Source organism: Pleurodeles waltl, chromosome 4_2 (assembly GCF_031143425.1).
Source record: "Pleurodeles waltl isolate 20211129_DDA chromosome 4_2, aPleWal1.hap1.20221129, whole genome shotgun sequence".
Taxonomy (NCBI): Eukaryota; Metazoa; Chordata; class Amphibia; order Caudata; family Salamandridae; genus Pleurodeles; species Pleurodeles waltl.
This window is the reverse complement of record NC_090443.1, coordinates 865,190,330-865,208,248: the sequence shown is the minus strand read 5'-3', so window position 1 is coordinate 865,208,248 and position 17,919 is coordinate 865,190,330. Positions and strand designations below refer to the sequence as shown.

At 42.3% G+C, this 17,919-nt stretch overlaps 1 protein-coding gene across 2 annotated transcripts in view; it reads left to right on the top strand.

The window, feature by feature from the left end:
- ACOT11 (acyl-CoA thioesterase 11) overlaps positions 1 to 17,919 on the top strand; it is a 409,284-nt gene that overhangs the window by 372,160 nt on the left and 19,205 nt on the right. For both annotated transcript variants that reach the window (XM_069232622.1, XM_069232623.1), the window contains exon 14: positions 12,433 to 12,564. In XM_069232622.1, coding sequence (XP_069088723.1) covers positions 12,433 to 12,564 — 132 coding nt within the window. The remainder of the gene's footprint in view (positions 1 to 12,432; positions 12,565 to 17,919) is intronic.

Below are 17,919 nucleotides of genomic sequence, written 5' to 3'. Positions count from 1 at the left end.
CAGATCTGGAAGGGTAGCCCTGCCACCGATTGACTAAGATAGAGAGGAAGCGGGCAAGGGCAGAAAGAATACCCAGGTGGCCTTCACAGTCAATACCGAAATTCCACCTCATATAGTGCAGGAGGGGGATGTGGGGACAACAAGCCCCCCACATACAACACAGCCCTGGACATTAGACCATGAGGGGCTTTTGCCCCCTGACCCGGCATTGAAAGGGCCAGAGTCAGAGGGTATGGCTGGGCTCTCCAAGGACCAGCAAGTAACTATCCTATTGCCGCCCTTTGTACCTACTCAGGTTGAGCTGAGGCCCACCCCCGGTGTGCCAGCAGAAGTGACAACTAAAGTAGAGGGGGCAGATGCGACAGTATGGAACCACCATCTAGGGGCAGATACAGCGAAGATTACAATAGCACAGTCCAACTTGGCAGACAGCTCAAATCAGGCCTTGCTGGATCAAGGCTTGCAGGTACTATGGATTCCAGAATATAAATCCAAGATGTGCTAAATCGCTCCACTATTCTCAAATTAATAAAGGCACTCCCGGACCTGGAACCAGGGAGTTCTGATGACAGCACCGCCATAAAATTCATTCAAGCGCAGAACAGCCAGTATACAGACCCATCTGTTGTGATATTTGCATCTCCGGAACTACCAATGCAAATTATAGAGAAAAGAAGCATCCTCAAAGACTGGGGAATTGAAATATGCTACTATTTAGAAGAAAGATACCCGCACCCGTTACTGCAGAGAAGCCACATGACCAGGCAAAAAACAGCCACCTGGTCTGTTCTGCGAGGATCAACCGGGAAGCCCCAGGCTGGAGAACCTGACCAAGACCTGCCAGGACAAGGTGCGGTACTTCCACTAGATTTACAAATAGAAATAAGGGAAGAAGAGGGCCGGAGAAGGATAATAGCTAGACAACCCAGGAGATATGGCGATTTACAAGACAACTGGTCTTGGCTTCTGAAGCGTCTGTGCTTTCAAAGTAAGTTTATTCCAATAAATATGCAGGACAGCTTACAAAGAACGACCACCACAGACACCGTCCCAACCGCTTTCCAGCCCCGTTTTCTTATGTTGAGTCTCGTGCAGGAATTCCAGAATGCATGGAAGACTCGCACGGAGGACTCAACATAAGAACCCAACACATCCTCCCTCTTAACACATGAAATTTTACAAAACTAAAATCAAAGCTAAACACAAAAAAAACATTACAACAACTATTCTAAAGCACAAAAATATGAAATCTTCTGGGAAGCATCCTGTTTCTAGACGAAGCCGTTCTCCTCACGTTGTTCTTCTCATACACTTCCTTGGAGGGGTCCACCGACTCCTTGTCCAACACTTTCACACCACGAAGAGAATTCTTTCCCCGAATGTCCTTCATTTCTTGCTCCACCTTGGTGGACTCATCCCATGTCCTTTTCTTTAATTCCACCTCGTGAGCCAAGGACAACCTCTCCTTGTTCAACCAATTGCCATCCTCCAACATAACGGCATTTTTGCAAATTTTGACGACTTTCCTTGGGCTCGAAAATTTAGATTCACCCTTCTGAATAATACGAGCACTTTTAATTTTGACATAAGCACCCTCCTTAACACAAACAGTCGTCCTTGGACGCCCCTTATATTTGTCCTGAGCAGTTAACCTCTTTTCACTCACCTTCTCAATCAAACCCTTTTCAATTTCAACTTTACCCATCCATTTTCTTGTCAACTTGGTTGCAGGAACTCTTCCTCTCAATAACATAAAAGGGGACACACCCGTATCTGCATTGGGTGTAGTTTGCACCGCCCACAATAGCTTCCTCAACTCTTCCTTGCAATTCAAACCTCCGATCTTAGCCAGTTGTATGCTTTCCTTAATCGCCCTGTTTAAACGTTCAACAAGACCATTACTCCTAGGATGATAATGGGATGTTTTAACATGCTTAATTCCAAAGTGTCTCAGGAAATCCGAAAACTGGGCAGATGTGAATTGACTCCCGTTATCTGTAAGTATCTCATTGGGAATACCTTCTCTGTCAAAAACGGATTCCAAAAACTCAATGACTTTATGAGCAGTAGGAACTTTCACCAACTTGAACTCAGGCCAACGACTATAGAAATCAATTAATACTATACCATATTCCACCTGTCCATTCAGCAAATTAACGGGACCAATCAAATCCACAGCAGTCTTGCTCCAAGCTTTCACGGGTATTCAATTGCCTCAACAGGAGAAGGAAGAGTGACCTGAGACTTGTCACTAATAGCACAGGGCAAACAATCTCTCACAAAGTGTTCCACATCTCTGTCCAACCCCGGCCACCAAACAATTTCCCTTAATCTCCTCTTCATGGCCCGTATACCAATGTGACCTTCATGTCTCAATGTTAATATTTTATACCTCAATCCCACAGGAACAACCATAGTTCCCGTACGCATCAACATATTATTCACAACAGACAACTCCTCAAAAATGTGTTTGTACCCTTCACAATGTATAGATTTGCAAACCGACCATCCTTGTGATATGCCTCCCATAACTTCCTTCATTTGTTTATCCCTATCACATGCTTCCCTCCATTCATCTTCAGTCACCGCACCTTCCAATTGACACTCCAATGAGCATACTAGAACATCATCCTCATTTGTCTCCTCCTTACCAAGTACGCTAGTATGAGGAAGACGGGAAAGGCAATCAGCTAGAACATTCTTTGCACCTCGCACATATTCCACATGAAAGTCGTACATTTGCAATCTATACTGCCACTTGTCTATTCTAGGAGTGGCGCGGTGCGCACCTGAAGTGGAAAATAATTGCACCAAAGGTTTATGGTCCAACCTGACAGTAAAATGCACACCCCACAGATAAGGCTTGAAATGGACAATTCCCCACCAACACGCGAGAGCCTCTCTTTCTATTGTCGAATATGTAGCATCCGCACCTCTTAGACTGGGTGAGGCAAAAGCAATCGCTTCATCCTTGCCATTCATCCACTGTAACCGCTCCCAGACCCAGTTGACTAGCATCAGTCATGATTACAATTTCATCTTTGGTGTCGAAGGCCTTCAACGGAATGGCCAAAACAACTTCTTTTTTGATAGCTGCAAATTCCTGCTCACATTCATGACACCAGTCAAATTTAACATTTTTTTTTTTAAGAGAGACCTGATATTATACGTTTTACTGGCACAATTGGGAATGAATCTGGCGTAAAACTCAATGAGACACATAAAGGATCTAATTTGATCCTTATTACAGGGAAATTGGAAATCTTCAAAAGCTTTGACCAAACTCTCCTTCGGTTCCACGCCTCGTTCTGATATTTTATAACCTAGGTAGTCAGTTGATGACGTACTAAACTTAATTTGTCTGCACTGAGAACAATCCCTCTCTCACCCAGCGTAGATAATACTTGTCTCATCCTTTCATCATGCTGATCTTGATCCTTGCCAAAGACTAGAATGTCATCTTGGAGGGCCATAACACCATCCATATTTCCGAATAAACTATCTACCACTCTTTGTAACACTGCGGAAGCTAATCCAAATGGCATGCGTCTAAATTGAAACAACTCTTCAGGCGTAATAAAGGCTGTCAATTGCCTTGACTCGGGATGCAAATTGATTTGATGTTACGCTGATGTCATGTCTAATAAACTGAACACGCAAGCGTTACCAAGTGTAGATAGCATTTCAGCAATGTTGGGCAAAGGATGACAATCCACCCAAATTTGCGCATTAAGATTGCGCAAATCCACACACATGCGAATGGATCCGTTGGCTTTACGGGCAATCACAATGGGAGCCACCCAATCAGACGCGTCCACCTTTTCAATTATGTGTTGATCACACAATCTGTCCAACTCTCTTTTCAACTCTGCTCTCAGTGCTAATGGTACTCTGCGTACCCTGTGAACCTTGGGAATAGCATTCTCCTTCAACTTAATCTTGTGCCCAAAGTTTTTAAACATACCAATACCATCCTTGAAAACATCCGGAAAAGCATCAAGCCAGATAGATCCCACAGACAACATGCGGTTATAATTTTTGCTTAAGATTACTTGATCGGGGTTATTGGGGTCCAATAAAATACCTAACTTCTTTTGATCCTCCCACCCCAACAAACAGGCATCATCTTTAGCTACATACACCACTCCTTTAGCTAAATTACCTTGAAAATTCAATTCAACCTCATACTCCCCCAATACTTCCACTGGTTTTCCACCATATCCCACTGGCCTAATATGAGACTTCTGAAGCTCAATATGGTCAAAATATTTCTTCCATACCTTCTCACTCACAAGTGTGTAGGGTGAACCTGAATTAGCCACTACAACTATTTCATATCCAATGATTGACAATTTACAGGTAGGCCTCTTGAATTTATTAAAAAATACACTGTGGCGGCTATCACTGCCAATTTTAGAACCACCAGAAATAGTAAGAATTTCGTCCTCCTCACTGGTAGATGGATCTAACCAACCCCCATTGTCACTATGTAACCTAAAAATCTTATCCCTTGAAATCTTATCCCTTGATCCAGATTTGCACACCCTTGCAAAATGTCCGATCTTAGAACACTTGGCACATCTCTTTCCTACGGCCAGACAACTGCTTACATTGCCTAAATGAGAGGAACTACCACATCTAAAGCATTCAGTTTTCTTAAAGTTCTCCTTCTTAACTGATGTTTCATCTTTGACATTCACGTGAGATTTGTTAGACTTCTGTTTGATCATTGCTATTTTCTGAAAAGAATCCTTCTCACTGGCTGTGTTAATCTGTTGCATGAACATGGTAGTACTTTCAATTCTAGTTGCTATCTCTACCGCCTTTTCTAACGTTAAATTTGGAGTAGACAAGGGAGTTTCCTGTACCTTTTTGTTATTAGTCTTCTCAACGAGTTGATCCCTTATCATTTCATCCTCACACGCCTTATAATCACATGAAACAGCTAACATTCTTAAAGCACCCACAAAACTCGCTACTGGTTCCCCAGGAATCTGTCCTCTTTTGTAAAATCTGTGCCTTTCCATTATAACATTTTTACATGCTTTAAATCTAGAATCCAGTGACTTAATAGCAGAAGCATATTCATCAATACCTCCATCCCCTTCACCCACAGGCAAAGGAACACATACTTGGGGAATGTGTTTTAAAATTTTGCGACCTTCTGGACCTAAACAATGACGTAACACAGCAAACTTTTTTTTGTGAGTAAAGTAGTCACCATCGAGAGCATCAAGATAAGCTTCAAAACCTTCCTTCCATGAATCCCAATCTGCCTCTGATGAGACTGGATCAGGAGAAAACAAAGGGGGAGGAAGGATGGAATGCTGCATGGTAACAAGTTAGTTATAAGTTCCCACTAATATGATAATGGTAAAGTTAAAAATTGTTACTGGAAAGATGACATGCAAAAAGGGTGTGCGTATCACCGTTGAAATGGTGTAAGAATTATGAAGAATATGAAAACTGCAGAAGATACGCTAGCATAAGATGAGCGTATCACCACTGAAGAAAAGTCTTGAAAACACAGTTTGATCGTTGAGGAAAAGAAATTCCACTCTTTCCGATCTACAGGAGGAACCAAAGTGAAAGTGTTCCAGTTGCTGACGAGACCAATTAGAAGATGCACGTACACGAGGACGGAGCGTCCCAGTTGCTAGGAAACACTTCAAGCGCAGGAGTGTCCCAGTTGCTAGGAAACACTTCAAGTGCAGGGCAGTGACGCAACATGAAGCGCGCACGTGTAGATTAACACGCGCCACCAACGTACAGCTCCTCGAAGGATCTGCCTCAAAATCAGGCAGTGACACAGAAGCAACGCTGGGGTCAGCAGTGCACAACCGCACCATGAAATCCGGAACCGCCAAGTCCAGAACAGGGGTCGTCCGTTCAAACTGGTGCCAGAAGAAAAACCGGCACGGCGTCGAACACAGAAGAAGCGCACGCGTGGGCGCAAACTGTCCTGCAGCTCCCTCGTCGCCAAATGAAGCGTCTGTACTTTCAAAGTAAGTTTATTCCAATAAATATGCAGGGCGGCTTACAAAGAACGACCGACACCGTCCCAACCGCTCTCCAGCCCCGTTCTCTTATGTCGAGTCTTGTGCAGGAATTCCAGAATGCATGGAAGACTCGCACAGAGGACTCGACATAAGAACCCAACAGCTTCCAACAGTGCTACCCCCAGATTATCTCGAAAAGCCTGAATGACAGCTCAACAAACACCTCTGACGCAAGGATCATTAAGTGTCTGCTCATGGAATATAGGGGGTCTTCAGTCGAAGCTGAAAGATGCCGAGATTATCGAATTCTTGAGCTCCTTTGGTATCATAATGCTGCAAGAAACATGGGCACTTACGAATCATACCCTAATTGGCTATGAGGAGTTTTATAAACCTGCAGTGAAACATAATACGTTTGGAAGGGCAATAGGAGGTCTGTCAATTTATATTAACTCTAAGCTTGGGGCGAAATAGTCCGGAGGACAGATGGGAGATCAGCCCGCACTGTAGGTTCGCCTGGATAATTGGGCAAAAAATAATCATGATCCTTTGATCCTGATTACTGTGTACTTTAATACCAAAAAGAAAAATTTGGAAGCCAATATTCTGTTAAAACATCTGCTCCAACTAAAAAAATGTGTATAATCCTGCCTACTGGCTTGTCTCCAGAGATTTTAATCTTAATCTATTCCACATGCAAACTGAGGACCATGTACAATTAGCGGTTCCACTGCCCATTCAAAATTTACCACTCTGGATAAAGAAAGACAAAGTTGGTACTAAGCTAATTAAGAGCTGTGAGTTAGCAGGTCTCTTTGCACCAAATGGGTGGCTACCGTCAGTCCCCCCCCCCCCCCCCCCCCGTCTTGACAAGAGCTACGGAAAAGGTTGTCTCATACTTAGATTACACCCTGGTAAATGCCCCCTATTCAAACTTGTGAGGGATTTTAGAATTCAAGACCATTCAGAAAGTGACCATAATCCACAAATAATTACAATCCGGAGCCAAGTGCCTATCCAGGAAGAAACAAACCTCCTTAATGGGAACTCTATTCTGAAAACCTAAAGCAACTAAAATGGAGCTCATATTCGGTCGTAGCCCAAGCAGAGGAAGCTGGTGGGATACTGGAAAATATTGCTAATTACCCATCAAGGGTAGCTGCCATATTGGAGTCCTTCACAGAAAATCTCATTAAGCAATCTCCAGGGAGGGGCAGGTTTAGGGGGTCATACCTGGGGCATAGATAGATTATACTCTTGCCAAGGGCAATACGACTGAGGAAATCGGGAGTGAAGAGGCTTCAGAGACAATTACAGAAATATGCAACTGACAAATTAATTTTAAAAACTCTACGGAAAGAAAATAAACTATTAAAGAGGGGCATCTGGCTTTTTAAATGATCTAAGCAGGAAACACTATGGGCAAAATTACATTATGCATCAACACTGGCAAACTCTAGTCGGTTGATTAACAACATTGAGAAAGGCCCCAGCGCCGCAAACAACGCAAACATCACAGAGGAGATATGGGTGGGATACTTGAAATCTCATTTTAAAGAAATATCTCCAGCCCAGCCCAACGGGAGATGACTGCGGATAATAGGGAGCCTGAGGAGCCTATTACCTTTAGTTCTCTTGAAATAACTAAGATAATAGAAAAAAACATGCCCAGACTGTGCTCCTGGCCCCAACGGCCTACACAGGCCATATTTTAAACAGCGCACATCAAGATGGGCGGCTTTCTTTACCATAATTTTCAACTACATTCAGCAACAGGCCTTGCCCCAGACATCTGGAAGGGCTCAATAATCAATAGAGCAAAGGCTACAGGGACACCCCTTTAATTGTGCTTTGTGGATTTTAAAGATGCATTTGACTGTGTCCCCAGAGATAAATTATAGATAAAACTACAGCAGTGGGGGATGCCGGGGAATCTATTAAATGCCATTATTATGCTCTATTCTAACACTTGGGTTAAAATCAAATTGGGAGATGGCTCTTATCTATCCAGGCCTATCAAAACCACTGTTTGTCTGAAACAGGGCTGTGTAACAGGCCCGCTCCTTTTCAATTTGTACATACCAGATCTATCTCCAGCACTGGACAAGCAGCCATCCCACCCACCAAGTTTAAAGGGTCGCCAAATATCCAACCTACTTTATGCTGATGACCTGCTGCTGCTTAGTAATTCCAGAATAGGTTTACAGAAACCTTTGAATTATTTAGGAGGATATGCGTTGGCTAATGATTTAGAAATAAACTATAAGAAATCCAAAATAATCCCCCTTAATCGTAAACGTACCATACGTCGAAAGTGGTATTTGAGTGGCCAGCATATTGAGGAAGTAGTAGCATACACATACCTCGGGGTCAGGATTGACTCTAAAGGCACATTTGCAGCCCACAAAGAAGTAATAAGGGATTAGGCACACACCTTAAACCGGGCCTTTGGTAACTTGGCAGATTCCATCCTTGGGTGGCCCTAAACCAATGACCATGGTTATGAGAGCACAATTACTTCCGACCCTTACATATGGGACAGTAATAATGAGGGGGGCGGAGGTGGCTATACTAGATAACTTATTTGTGAAATCGTATAAACAAGTCTTCCAACTTCCTAGCTCGGCCTCCCCAGCCCAAGTCAGACTAGAGTTTTCGCTAACAAAGCAATCATTGGCAAGACCGGCAGCATTTGTCAATGGCTGTTACAAATTACATTTAGCTTGCAAATATAGTCTGGCAGGAAATCAATCTTGACAGGGTCAATAAATTTTTTAAGTACTACTGGGAAAACAGCATAGCACGACAGGAGCTGGGTGATCTGTGGGGCAGCTCATTACCGGCATCCACTTTTAGAAAAGGAGTTAACAAATCAGCCAAAATCTTAAGCCGGTTAGAAGACATGGAGGCTCTATCGAATCAATCTCATGGATAGTTGGTCCTAAATTCATATGCATTGGATAAGGAATCTCCTATCATGTCCTCCTCATTAGCACGAAAAACTAAGCAGACCCTCATACAGATGAGGTTGGGAGATCTACCAAATCTTGATTTCCTACCGAAATGGAAAAGAGAGGCAGGGATGCATCCACAGGCCTGTAGACTGTGTCATCAAACTAGGGAGACCCTAATCCATGTGGTCTGCGTTTGCCCAGCTATGGGAAATCAGAGAAGGGAATTACTGAGAAGAGAATTTAACATCCTAGGAGTTCGGTCCTGTAGGTCGGCTATCATGACAGCTCTCGACCCAAGTAACGAAAAGCTAAATATCAGAATAATCCAGTTTCTGAGAATATTTTCTGCCCGGGAAGCTCCAGCAAGCTCTTCCAACACCCTTTAGACAAATAAGGGAATTGCTCAGTCACATAACTTCAGAATCCATCCTGTAGACATTAGGTATCGGCAATGTAAGGGTTTTGTTATTCTTGAATGCACCTTAAGATAACAGAATGCTATACGTCCTCATAGGGATGGTTGTGATTATGCTCTCTTAAAATAATACGTTATGTTTGTGTCCAGAATTGTATTTGGGTTTCCTTCATTTTAATTTTGAGGACCTCTTTTTATTTTCTGTTTACATTTTACCATTTGCACACTTTTTAGGATAATTGATAACTGTAATTGTATTTTGTATATGTATGTTTATGGTTTTTATAAACTAATAAAGTATTTTTCTACCTTTTGTTTTTCTACCATTAACGTTTGATGTCAGAAAGAGAAACTAGAGGCTCAATTGCAGCCTAAAACTGGAAAATCTGGGATCAGCCCTGGCTTCCCAGCTTGACCAAGTTGTGTGATCCTAGGAAAATACTTTATTTGATCCATCCTCCTTTTTTTTCACTATCGCATACGCGAGCACCTTCAAATACATGAGTTAAGGAAGTGCTATACAAATTCCTCTCTTGTGTTTAATAGCTTATAATGTTGCTCCATCTTTAATAAGAACCTAGACCACACATGCCAGCTGGCCTGCTTCTTTTTACTCTAATAGCATTGTCATCAAGGATAAGGACAGGAATGTTTCCAGGTTATGGTGTAAAACTCTTGCTTTTAATAAACACTTCTCAATCTGAAGTACTAACGTGAAATGGGCCTGCATGTTTAAGGAATACACTTTTTTTTTTTATTGTGCAACCACCTTATCATATTACCTTAATGTTTGTTGCATGATTTACATACCAAATATTTTCCAGGCTCTATTCGTGCACAGGCTCTTAGAGCCTAGCCAGACCCTTGGCTCTGCTCTGGCTTGGCTCCTCCTGTTAATTTTTTGATTCACCCACCTCTAAAGTTAAAGGTTACTTAACTGACCTTTCTGCCTTTCGTGGTTTGTCTGATCAGCCCTCTTTATTCAAGCCATCCATTGTCTTTACCTTTTTGATATGTGTGCTGTTTGAGCATATGCCATTGATACCTTTAAGATGGTTTATCTTACTGTCATCACTTCTGCACATCACATCAGTGAATTGCAGGTGTTAGCTGTTCTCTTGCTATGTAACACCTTTTCCCCTGACAGGTTAATGCTTTGGACCCTTCTTCTGGAAGTTATGATAACTTTTTATGAGGGACAGTCCAGTATGCTCCCTCTGACCTTCTTTCCACAGCATCCCTATAATGAGGGATAAAGGCTACACCGATTGGATCCTAGGCAGGCCGTTAGTTTCTATATTGACAGAATTAATGTTCAATGGGTGGATGGTCAACTTTGTCTGAATAGCTGGTTAGAAAAAAAAAAAGAAAATGCAGTCCAGACACTGACTTTAATGAGGTGGGTTGACCTTTGCATTAAACTGTGCTGTGCCCACAATGAGTCTCCTGAGGACCTTCAAGCTTACTCCACCAGGGCAAATGCTGCCACTGCAGTCCTGGGTAGAGGGGTTCAGTGCTGCTACAAGAGCATCTGTCCATTCCAGGCATTGTGGTATTGATCCCTAAGTCCGCAAGGAGGGTCATTTTGCCTGACCAGTCCTGCAGGACTTCCCGGTGAAAAGACCGCTCCCTAGACCATGCAACTTTTGGGGTGGGGGTTACAGCTTTGTAATTGGCTCAAAAGGCGAGGAATCTGTTGTTAGAAGTATTGATCAAAAGCCAGAAATGTACAGAGAAGCACTACTGAGCAGGTGCCAGGCACCACTTCTCAGACGAATGTGAGATGACCTTGGAAGACTGTTAGAAGTTTCTTGAATAAAAGCTAATTCTGCTATTTTCTGCAATCCCCACTTCGTTTTGCCAATTTCGGAACAAGACTACCATGACTAGGACAGTTGGGCTGAAATGTGCAATGTACAATACAAGATGATTAAGTGGAAGTTTGTTTAAAATAGATGTAAATGTGCAATTATGTTAGGGGATTAGTGAGTTTCAAGCAAGTATGAGAACGAAATCAAAACCAACATATGAGAACTTGTTAAGGCACATATAGATTTATGTCCTCACGGTAAGTTATTAACACATATCTGTGAATTTTCGTTCCCAGTGGCTATCACAATTCTTAGCCGCTAGGACACCCTTGTCGGGTAGCCGTTTGTGCCCTTTAAGTAGATACCATCATGCAATTTCTATTGTAGATACATAATTGAGCCTGAACTGTCTTCCTAACCAGCTTACTTGAAACATAACCCAAATTGTTATACCACAGCTTTGTCCTTTTTAGGGTCAAGCCTGCTAGTGCATGCGCTTGCTCATGTGTCTCAAAAGCGAGACGCTGTTGTGTTCAGTAAAGGGCTTGGAACCCCCTGTTGCTTGCCATTTGTTGGTTTGCGTGGCACTCTTCTTTACAGCAACATAATTTGTCAAAGCATGTCTGGCATCATTAGCGTTCCTCTCTGTGGAGCGCGATCAAGCACTAATTAATTTCAACTTAATTAGTGCCCGTCCGCTGCTCCCGAGGTGATCGAGGTACTATTTTTTTTTTTTAACTTCCAGTGCCCTGGAAAGAGAAGGCTTGTGACTGGCAAAAACGTGCGTAGCAGAACAAACTCAATTGCAAAGTTTTATTTTTTAAAGCTAACTTTATTTTATTTTGTTAAGTCGTCTATTCTCAGTTTCTACTCATTTTTTTTAATGTTTGCTCGTGAGCGCCTTTGTCAAAAGATGACAATTAACTTGTTTGAAATATGAAAGACAGATTGCATTGCAAATGCTTGTTATTGTTGGGGCTCTTCTCCCAGACGTTTAGAATGTGAAGACTCCAGTCAAATAATTAAATTATGCTGACTTGCCCATTCCTTTGCTGTGTCAATGCCCAGCACAGCTTGGGATCAGTACTGCATGCTAGGTTGGACCATTTGTGTAAAAGATGATGTTATGCTTCATTGACCTATGAGATGCATATTTGTTTTGTGAATCATACATAGAATCGTAACTGAGTTATTATACTACAAGATTATCTAGAAGCCAACAATTAAAATATTTTCATTTTGTTGTTGTTTAGAAAATGTGAGCTTCTACAGCAAGTCGATGAAGATGATATGATATACCATGTGATCACCCCCCCTAGCAGCACTGACAAAAAACTCACTGACTTTATTATTTTGGCATCACGAAGAACACCCTGTGATGTTGGGTAGGTACGCTGAAATGATTAGTCTATGATGGTAAAGCTACTTTGGTCTGGCTATTGCGCACATATGAGTTTACACAAATCATTCATTTATCTGTTTGTATGGTAAGTGTAGTTTTTGTGCACACTGCATAATGTATTTGATGTTTCAAAAGGTAATTCATTTATATAAACAGTATTGGCTTTTCATGTTTGCAATATATGCTTATAGATTTGTCATTCGTTTCTCAAATGTAATATAGCCTTACAGCCTGCAGTACCGGCCATTAAAGGTCTGCTCCAGCATCAGCTCTGGCCTTTAACAAGGGAGCGGGCCTTTAATTGCTGGTATGGCCCAGCTACGAAGGGCTATAAGGCTATTAAGACATTCTGCCACTAGACGGGAGAATGTTCTAATAAATAAAACAAAGTCCTCACGGAGCCGGAGGGGATTAACCTCTTAACCTCTTAGCTGCTGGGCCTTCCCCCCCACCCCCCCAGTGCTGAGCCCTTTTTTGGCTCTTTGGGGTAGTTTGCGCTTAGGCCTTCATAACTTTTTGTGCACATAAGCTATCCACACCAAATTTGCGTCCTTTTTTTCCAACATCCTAGGGATTCTAAAGGTACCCAGAGTTTCTGGGTTCCCCTGGAGGAGACCAAGAAATTAGCGAAAGTACACCTAAAATTTAGTTTTTTTAAAAAAAAAATTGGAAAAAAGGGCTGCTGAAGAAGGCTTGTGGTTTTTACCCTGAAAATGGCATCAACAAAGGGTTTGCGGTGCTAAAATCACCATCTTCCCAGCTTTCGGAACAGGCAGAGTTGAATCAGAAAACGACATTTTTAACACAATTTTGGCATTTTACTGGGACATACTTCATTTTTACTATTTTTGGTGCTTTCATCCTCCTTCCAGTTAGTGACAGGAATGGGTGTGAAACCAACACTTGATCCCGGAAAGCTAAGTGTTTATGAAAAGTAGACAAAACTCTGAATTCAGCAAGGTGTCATTTGTGTAGATCCTACAAGGTTTTCCTACAGAAAATAACAGCTGAAAAAAACAAATATTGAAATTGAGCTGAAAAAAACAGCCATTTTTCTCAGTGTTTTACTCTGCAACTTTTTCCTGCAATGTCAGTTTTTTTTCAAGCAGTATACCGTTACGTGTGCTGGACTCTTCTGGTTGCAGGGATATATAGGGCTTGTAGGTTCATCAAGATCCCTAGGTACCCAGAGCCAATAAATGAGCTGCACCTTGCAATGGGTTTTCATTCTATACCGGGTATACAGCAATTCATTTGCTGAAATATAAAGAGTGAAAAATAGGTATCAAGAAAACATTTGTATTTCCAAAATGGGCATAAGATAAGGTATTGAGCAGCAGTGGTTATTTGCCCATCTCTGAATTCCGGGGTGCCCATACTAGCATGTGAATTACAGGCCATTTCTCAAATAGACGTCTTTTTTACACACTGTCTTACATTTGGCAGGAAAAAATATAGAGAAAGACAAGGGGCAATAACATTTGTTGTGCTATTCTGTGTTCCCCCAAGTCTCCCGATAAAATGTTACCTCACTTGCGTGCCCCAACATTGAAATCTAAAAATATGGCCCCACTGGGGGTCGCCCTGCCTACGGGTGACCCCCTGTCAATTTTGTTATTTAAAAAAAAAAAAACAATTAGCCCCCTGGGGGTGGCGTGATCGAACTTTTAAAATATGGCCCCCGGGGGGGGGGGTGTTTTCCTAGGGGGACGACAGCCCACACTCCCTTCGCCCCCCCCCCCAAGTGAAATCCCTGGCGTCTAGTGGTGTTTCCTGGCCCTCAATCGCAGCTGTGCTGCGATCGAGGGCCAGGAAACGCGTTCAGGAAGGAGAGTCTCCCCTTTCATACGAGGCCTTCCCGAACGTGGGGAAGGCCGTTTGGGGCCATTTTCCCCATCGGACTTCGATGGGGAAAACAACACTGTGACGTCGACGTCACAAAGGGGCGGGCGGGGGGAGACACAGAACCTCTTCCATGTCTCCCAGGGCTAAAAAAAAAAAAAAAAAATTCAAACCCCCTCCCTGGTGTCGGCCACTGGTCGTGACCCGCACCAGGGAGGTAGTGCGGCCGACGCCCACACTAAAGGGGTTAAGGTCCCCGCGGGCTCCTGAGGCCTTTGTTGACCGCTGTTGCTGTGAACAAAGAACATTGGAATGTTGACTCTCTCGCTTTTACCAGCCAATAAAAGCCCAGAGCACTCCTTTGTCTGTGGTGGAGCTCCCAACATTCTAATGTTCTAATATGTATTATACTGTTATCCCTATCAAGACTTGCATTGTGATACTTAGTAGTTCTCTGAAGTTCAGCCATGATCTCCGCTGTTTCTTTAAAGTGCAGTGGTCATAGTATGTTAAATCATGCATAGCCTTGAACAATGGTTGTTGTATGTTTAATCATTCATACCCTGAAACATTCTTAAAATTGTCCTCCTTTTATGGATAGGTAGGCTCCTGAAAAGTTTATTAATATTTGGTTCTGTACAGGTGTTTGATTAGTTTTCCTACTGTTTTGAAGAGGAATCTTTAGGTAATGGGCACTACTGGTGGTCTCAAATTACCAACAGTTATTCCCAGTTAGGCTCTGACAAACTTTTTTTAAATGACTTACAAATAATGTGTGGGTTCACCCTGCAGATTTAGTGATAATCTGACCACTCAATTCTCTCAGTCAAGTTTAGGTGTCATTTATAAGGTTGAATATGTTTGACCCCTTAAGCAAGATTTGTGTGAATCATATTTAGCTGATTTGGTTTTGTTTGACGTCAGAAGGATGTAGCAAGCTAGTCTGCAATTGCAGGAAGCGCAGACACATTTGCACAGTGAAGGCTTAAGCCACAGTTTTTTTTTGTCTTTGATTTTTATTTCTTCTGGTGGTCTGGCAAATCTGTATTGATTCCATAGAAATGCAGTGATAATTACAGATCATTCACCGGACAGAGAAGTAAAAAAAAAAAAAAAAAGAAAGTCAAGAGAACAGTTGAAAACAGTAGGTGCTGTCGTTCCTTTGATAATATAAATATAGAAGTACTGAGTTGTTAAAATGACAAGCTTGTCGAGCCAGTTGTCTAAATAATTTGATACATACCTGCCATCACTTGAAATTATATGTTAAAAGGTTATCACATTTGATATGTCACCTACAGATGCTTTGTTGATGGTTGGGGCCAAACTAGCAGTGTGTCAAAACTAGTCTGGCAAATAATGTGTTGTTAAACATAAATAAGCTCTTCTGGTCCCAATTTATCACCCACACAAATATATTAAAACATTATTATTTTTACTAAGGTTGAACTGGAGATCTGCCATATCAACCTCATCTTAGATAAGACAATAATCCGGAATCCTGGAATTCCTCAAGTAAGACCTGCGATCTGATTTGATTCCCTCTGCCAAACCCAAATGAAAGATCTGTTCTTGGCCTGCTATAAGAGTTGCCTCAGACGGCTGCATTGAATTGTCAAACTGCATAGATTCCTTGTGACACATATAAACTCCAACATGATGCCTCACGGCTCCAAATATAAATTCTGCCATCCCCTTACTTTACAGTTTTATGGAACAATTTTACAACCCAAAATGGTTGTGTAAACTTAGATCAGAGCTGCACACCAACAGGAGCCCATATCCTCAACAAAGTACCCACTTTCAGTTCAACCTTTTTATATGATCTTAACCTTCCTTTTAGTCTTCAATCAAGACTCATTTTGATGTCCAACTCTCACCTTTGCCAACATCATTCCATCCTTTGACCTAGCACAGCCATTGAGAAACTAAATTACTATGTGCTTTTCTACCTCTAAACAACTCAAAATTAGTCCTCCCTCTGTCCTGATGTGGGGACAACTGATAAGCTACCATTCTATCATGTAAGAACTTCTTCCAGTCCAGTCGACTGATCTTTGACAGTTGTATTGCCTCATTTATGGCCCTGCTCAGCCTTCCCACCACTCAGTTAGACTATGGATGGTAGAGAGCACACTTGTGGTGCCTAATATTGAAAAACTTCAAAAAATCCTCAAATTACTTTGAAGAACATGGCACACCATGGCCTGTCAGTATCTTCACAGGAAACCTAATTGAAAGATCCCTTTTAAGAAGCTGAGGCTCCCTTTCAGACTGGTGTTATTCACTGATAGAATCTCTGGCAAACGTGAGTACAAGTCTGTGACAAGAAATAAATATGGAGTGGGACTCCTACCAGCTAATGGCCCTACCAAAGCCATTGCCACGCTCCGCCACAGACCACTTGGACCATACCAAAATACACGTGGTGGTGGATGGGGTCCAAGTTTTCAAAACCTTACTGCATTCACCCAGAACCAGTGACCCCGTTTTATTGGTTAAGAAAGTGGAATGACTACCAACAAATGCTGCAAGACTGAGGAGAAACTGGAGGCATGATTTTGTCCCGCCTGGATAGGCAACATACCAGTGAAAATTGCTGAGGTCAGTGCAAACAGACAGAGAACTCTGCTAAGGACGTTGACTATTCTTCTTTACAGACTTAAGTTCCAGGACTAGCGCAAGGAGACAAAAAATTAAAGAACTGGGAAAGGAGTCCGAGAAGTGGGGGTTAGGGATTCGTGGCCGTGCTCCTATACCCTGCTCAGCTGAGAATAGAAGCTGGATTTTTCCAGCAGGGGCAGCATATGTGAACAACCTTGATCATACAGACAGCGAGGGATAAGACATCATTGACTTGCTGCTAAAGTATGGATAGCCTACAGGGGGTTTGCAGAAGGAGATACTGCTGCTTTGAGGTTGAGTAATGCTACTATTGGGTTCTATGGTTAGGAGGGATAAAGGATGAGCCTCAAGTGCAGGTTTATCCCCCCCCTCATTTATTTTGCCACACCTCATATACTCACTGCTGTCCCTTTCCCTTCTTACTTTCCTTTTCTGGGCTACACCAGTTGAATGTTTGTACATCAAGTCACGACCAAAAGAAACAAACTCTAACTATCCATACACATTTAGGGTCTGTGAGCTCCTGATTCTTCTCCCTCCTCTTAGGTCTTTTTGTATACCTTTTAATCCCAAATTGCTACCTATCCCTGTTATATCAGTCCTTTCCATATTTCTGTTCTTTACTCTCCTATTTCAATTCCGGGGCTCTTGCTACATCCCGTTAGTGATGACTGAGTCACTCTCCCTTTTATAGGGCATTGGGATCCTGGGAATGTAGAGGGGAAATATGTCCTCCAACTTGTGTTGTGTGAATTGATGGATTATGTTGTTTGTTGTGCACAATTGCTATTCTTTCAAAATTGCAATGAACACTTGGTATGTAGCCTCGCATTGGCTGGGCCTCTTTGAAATTATGTCTTGTTTACCCGGT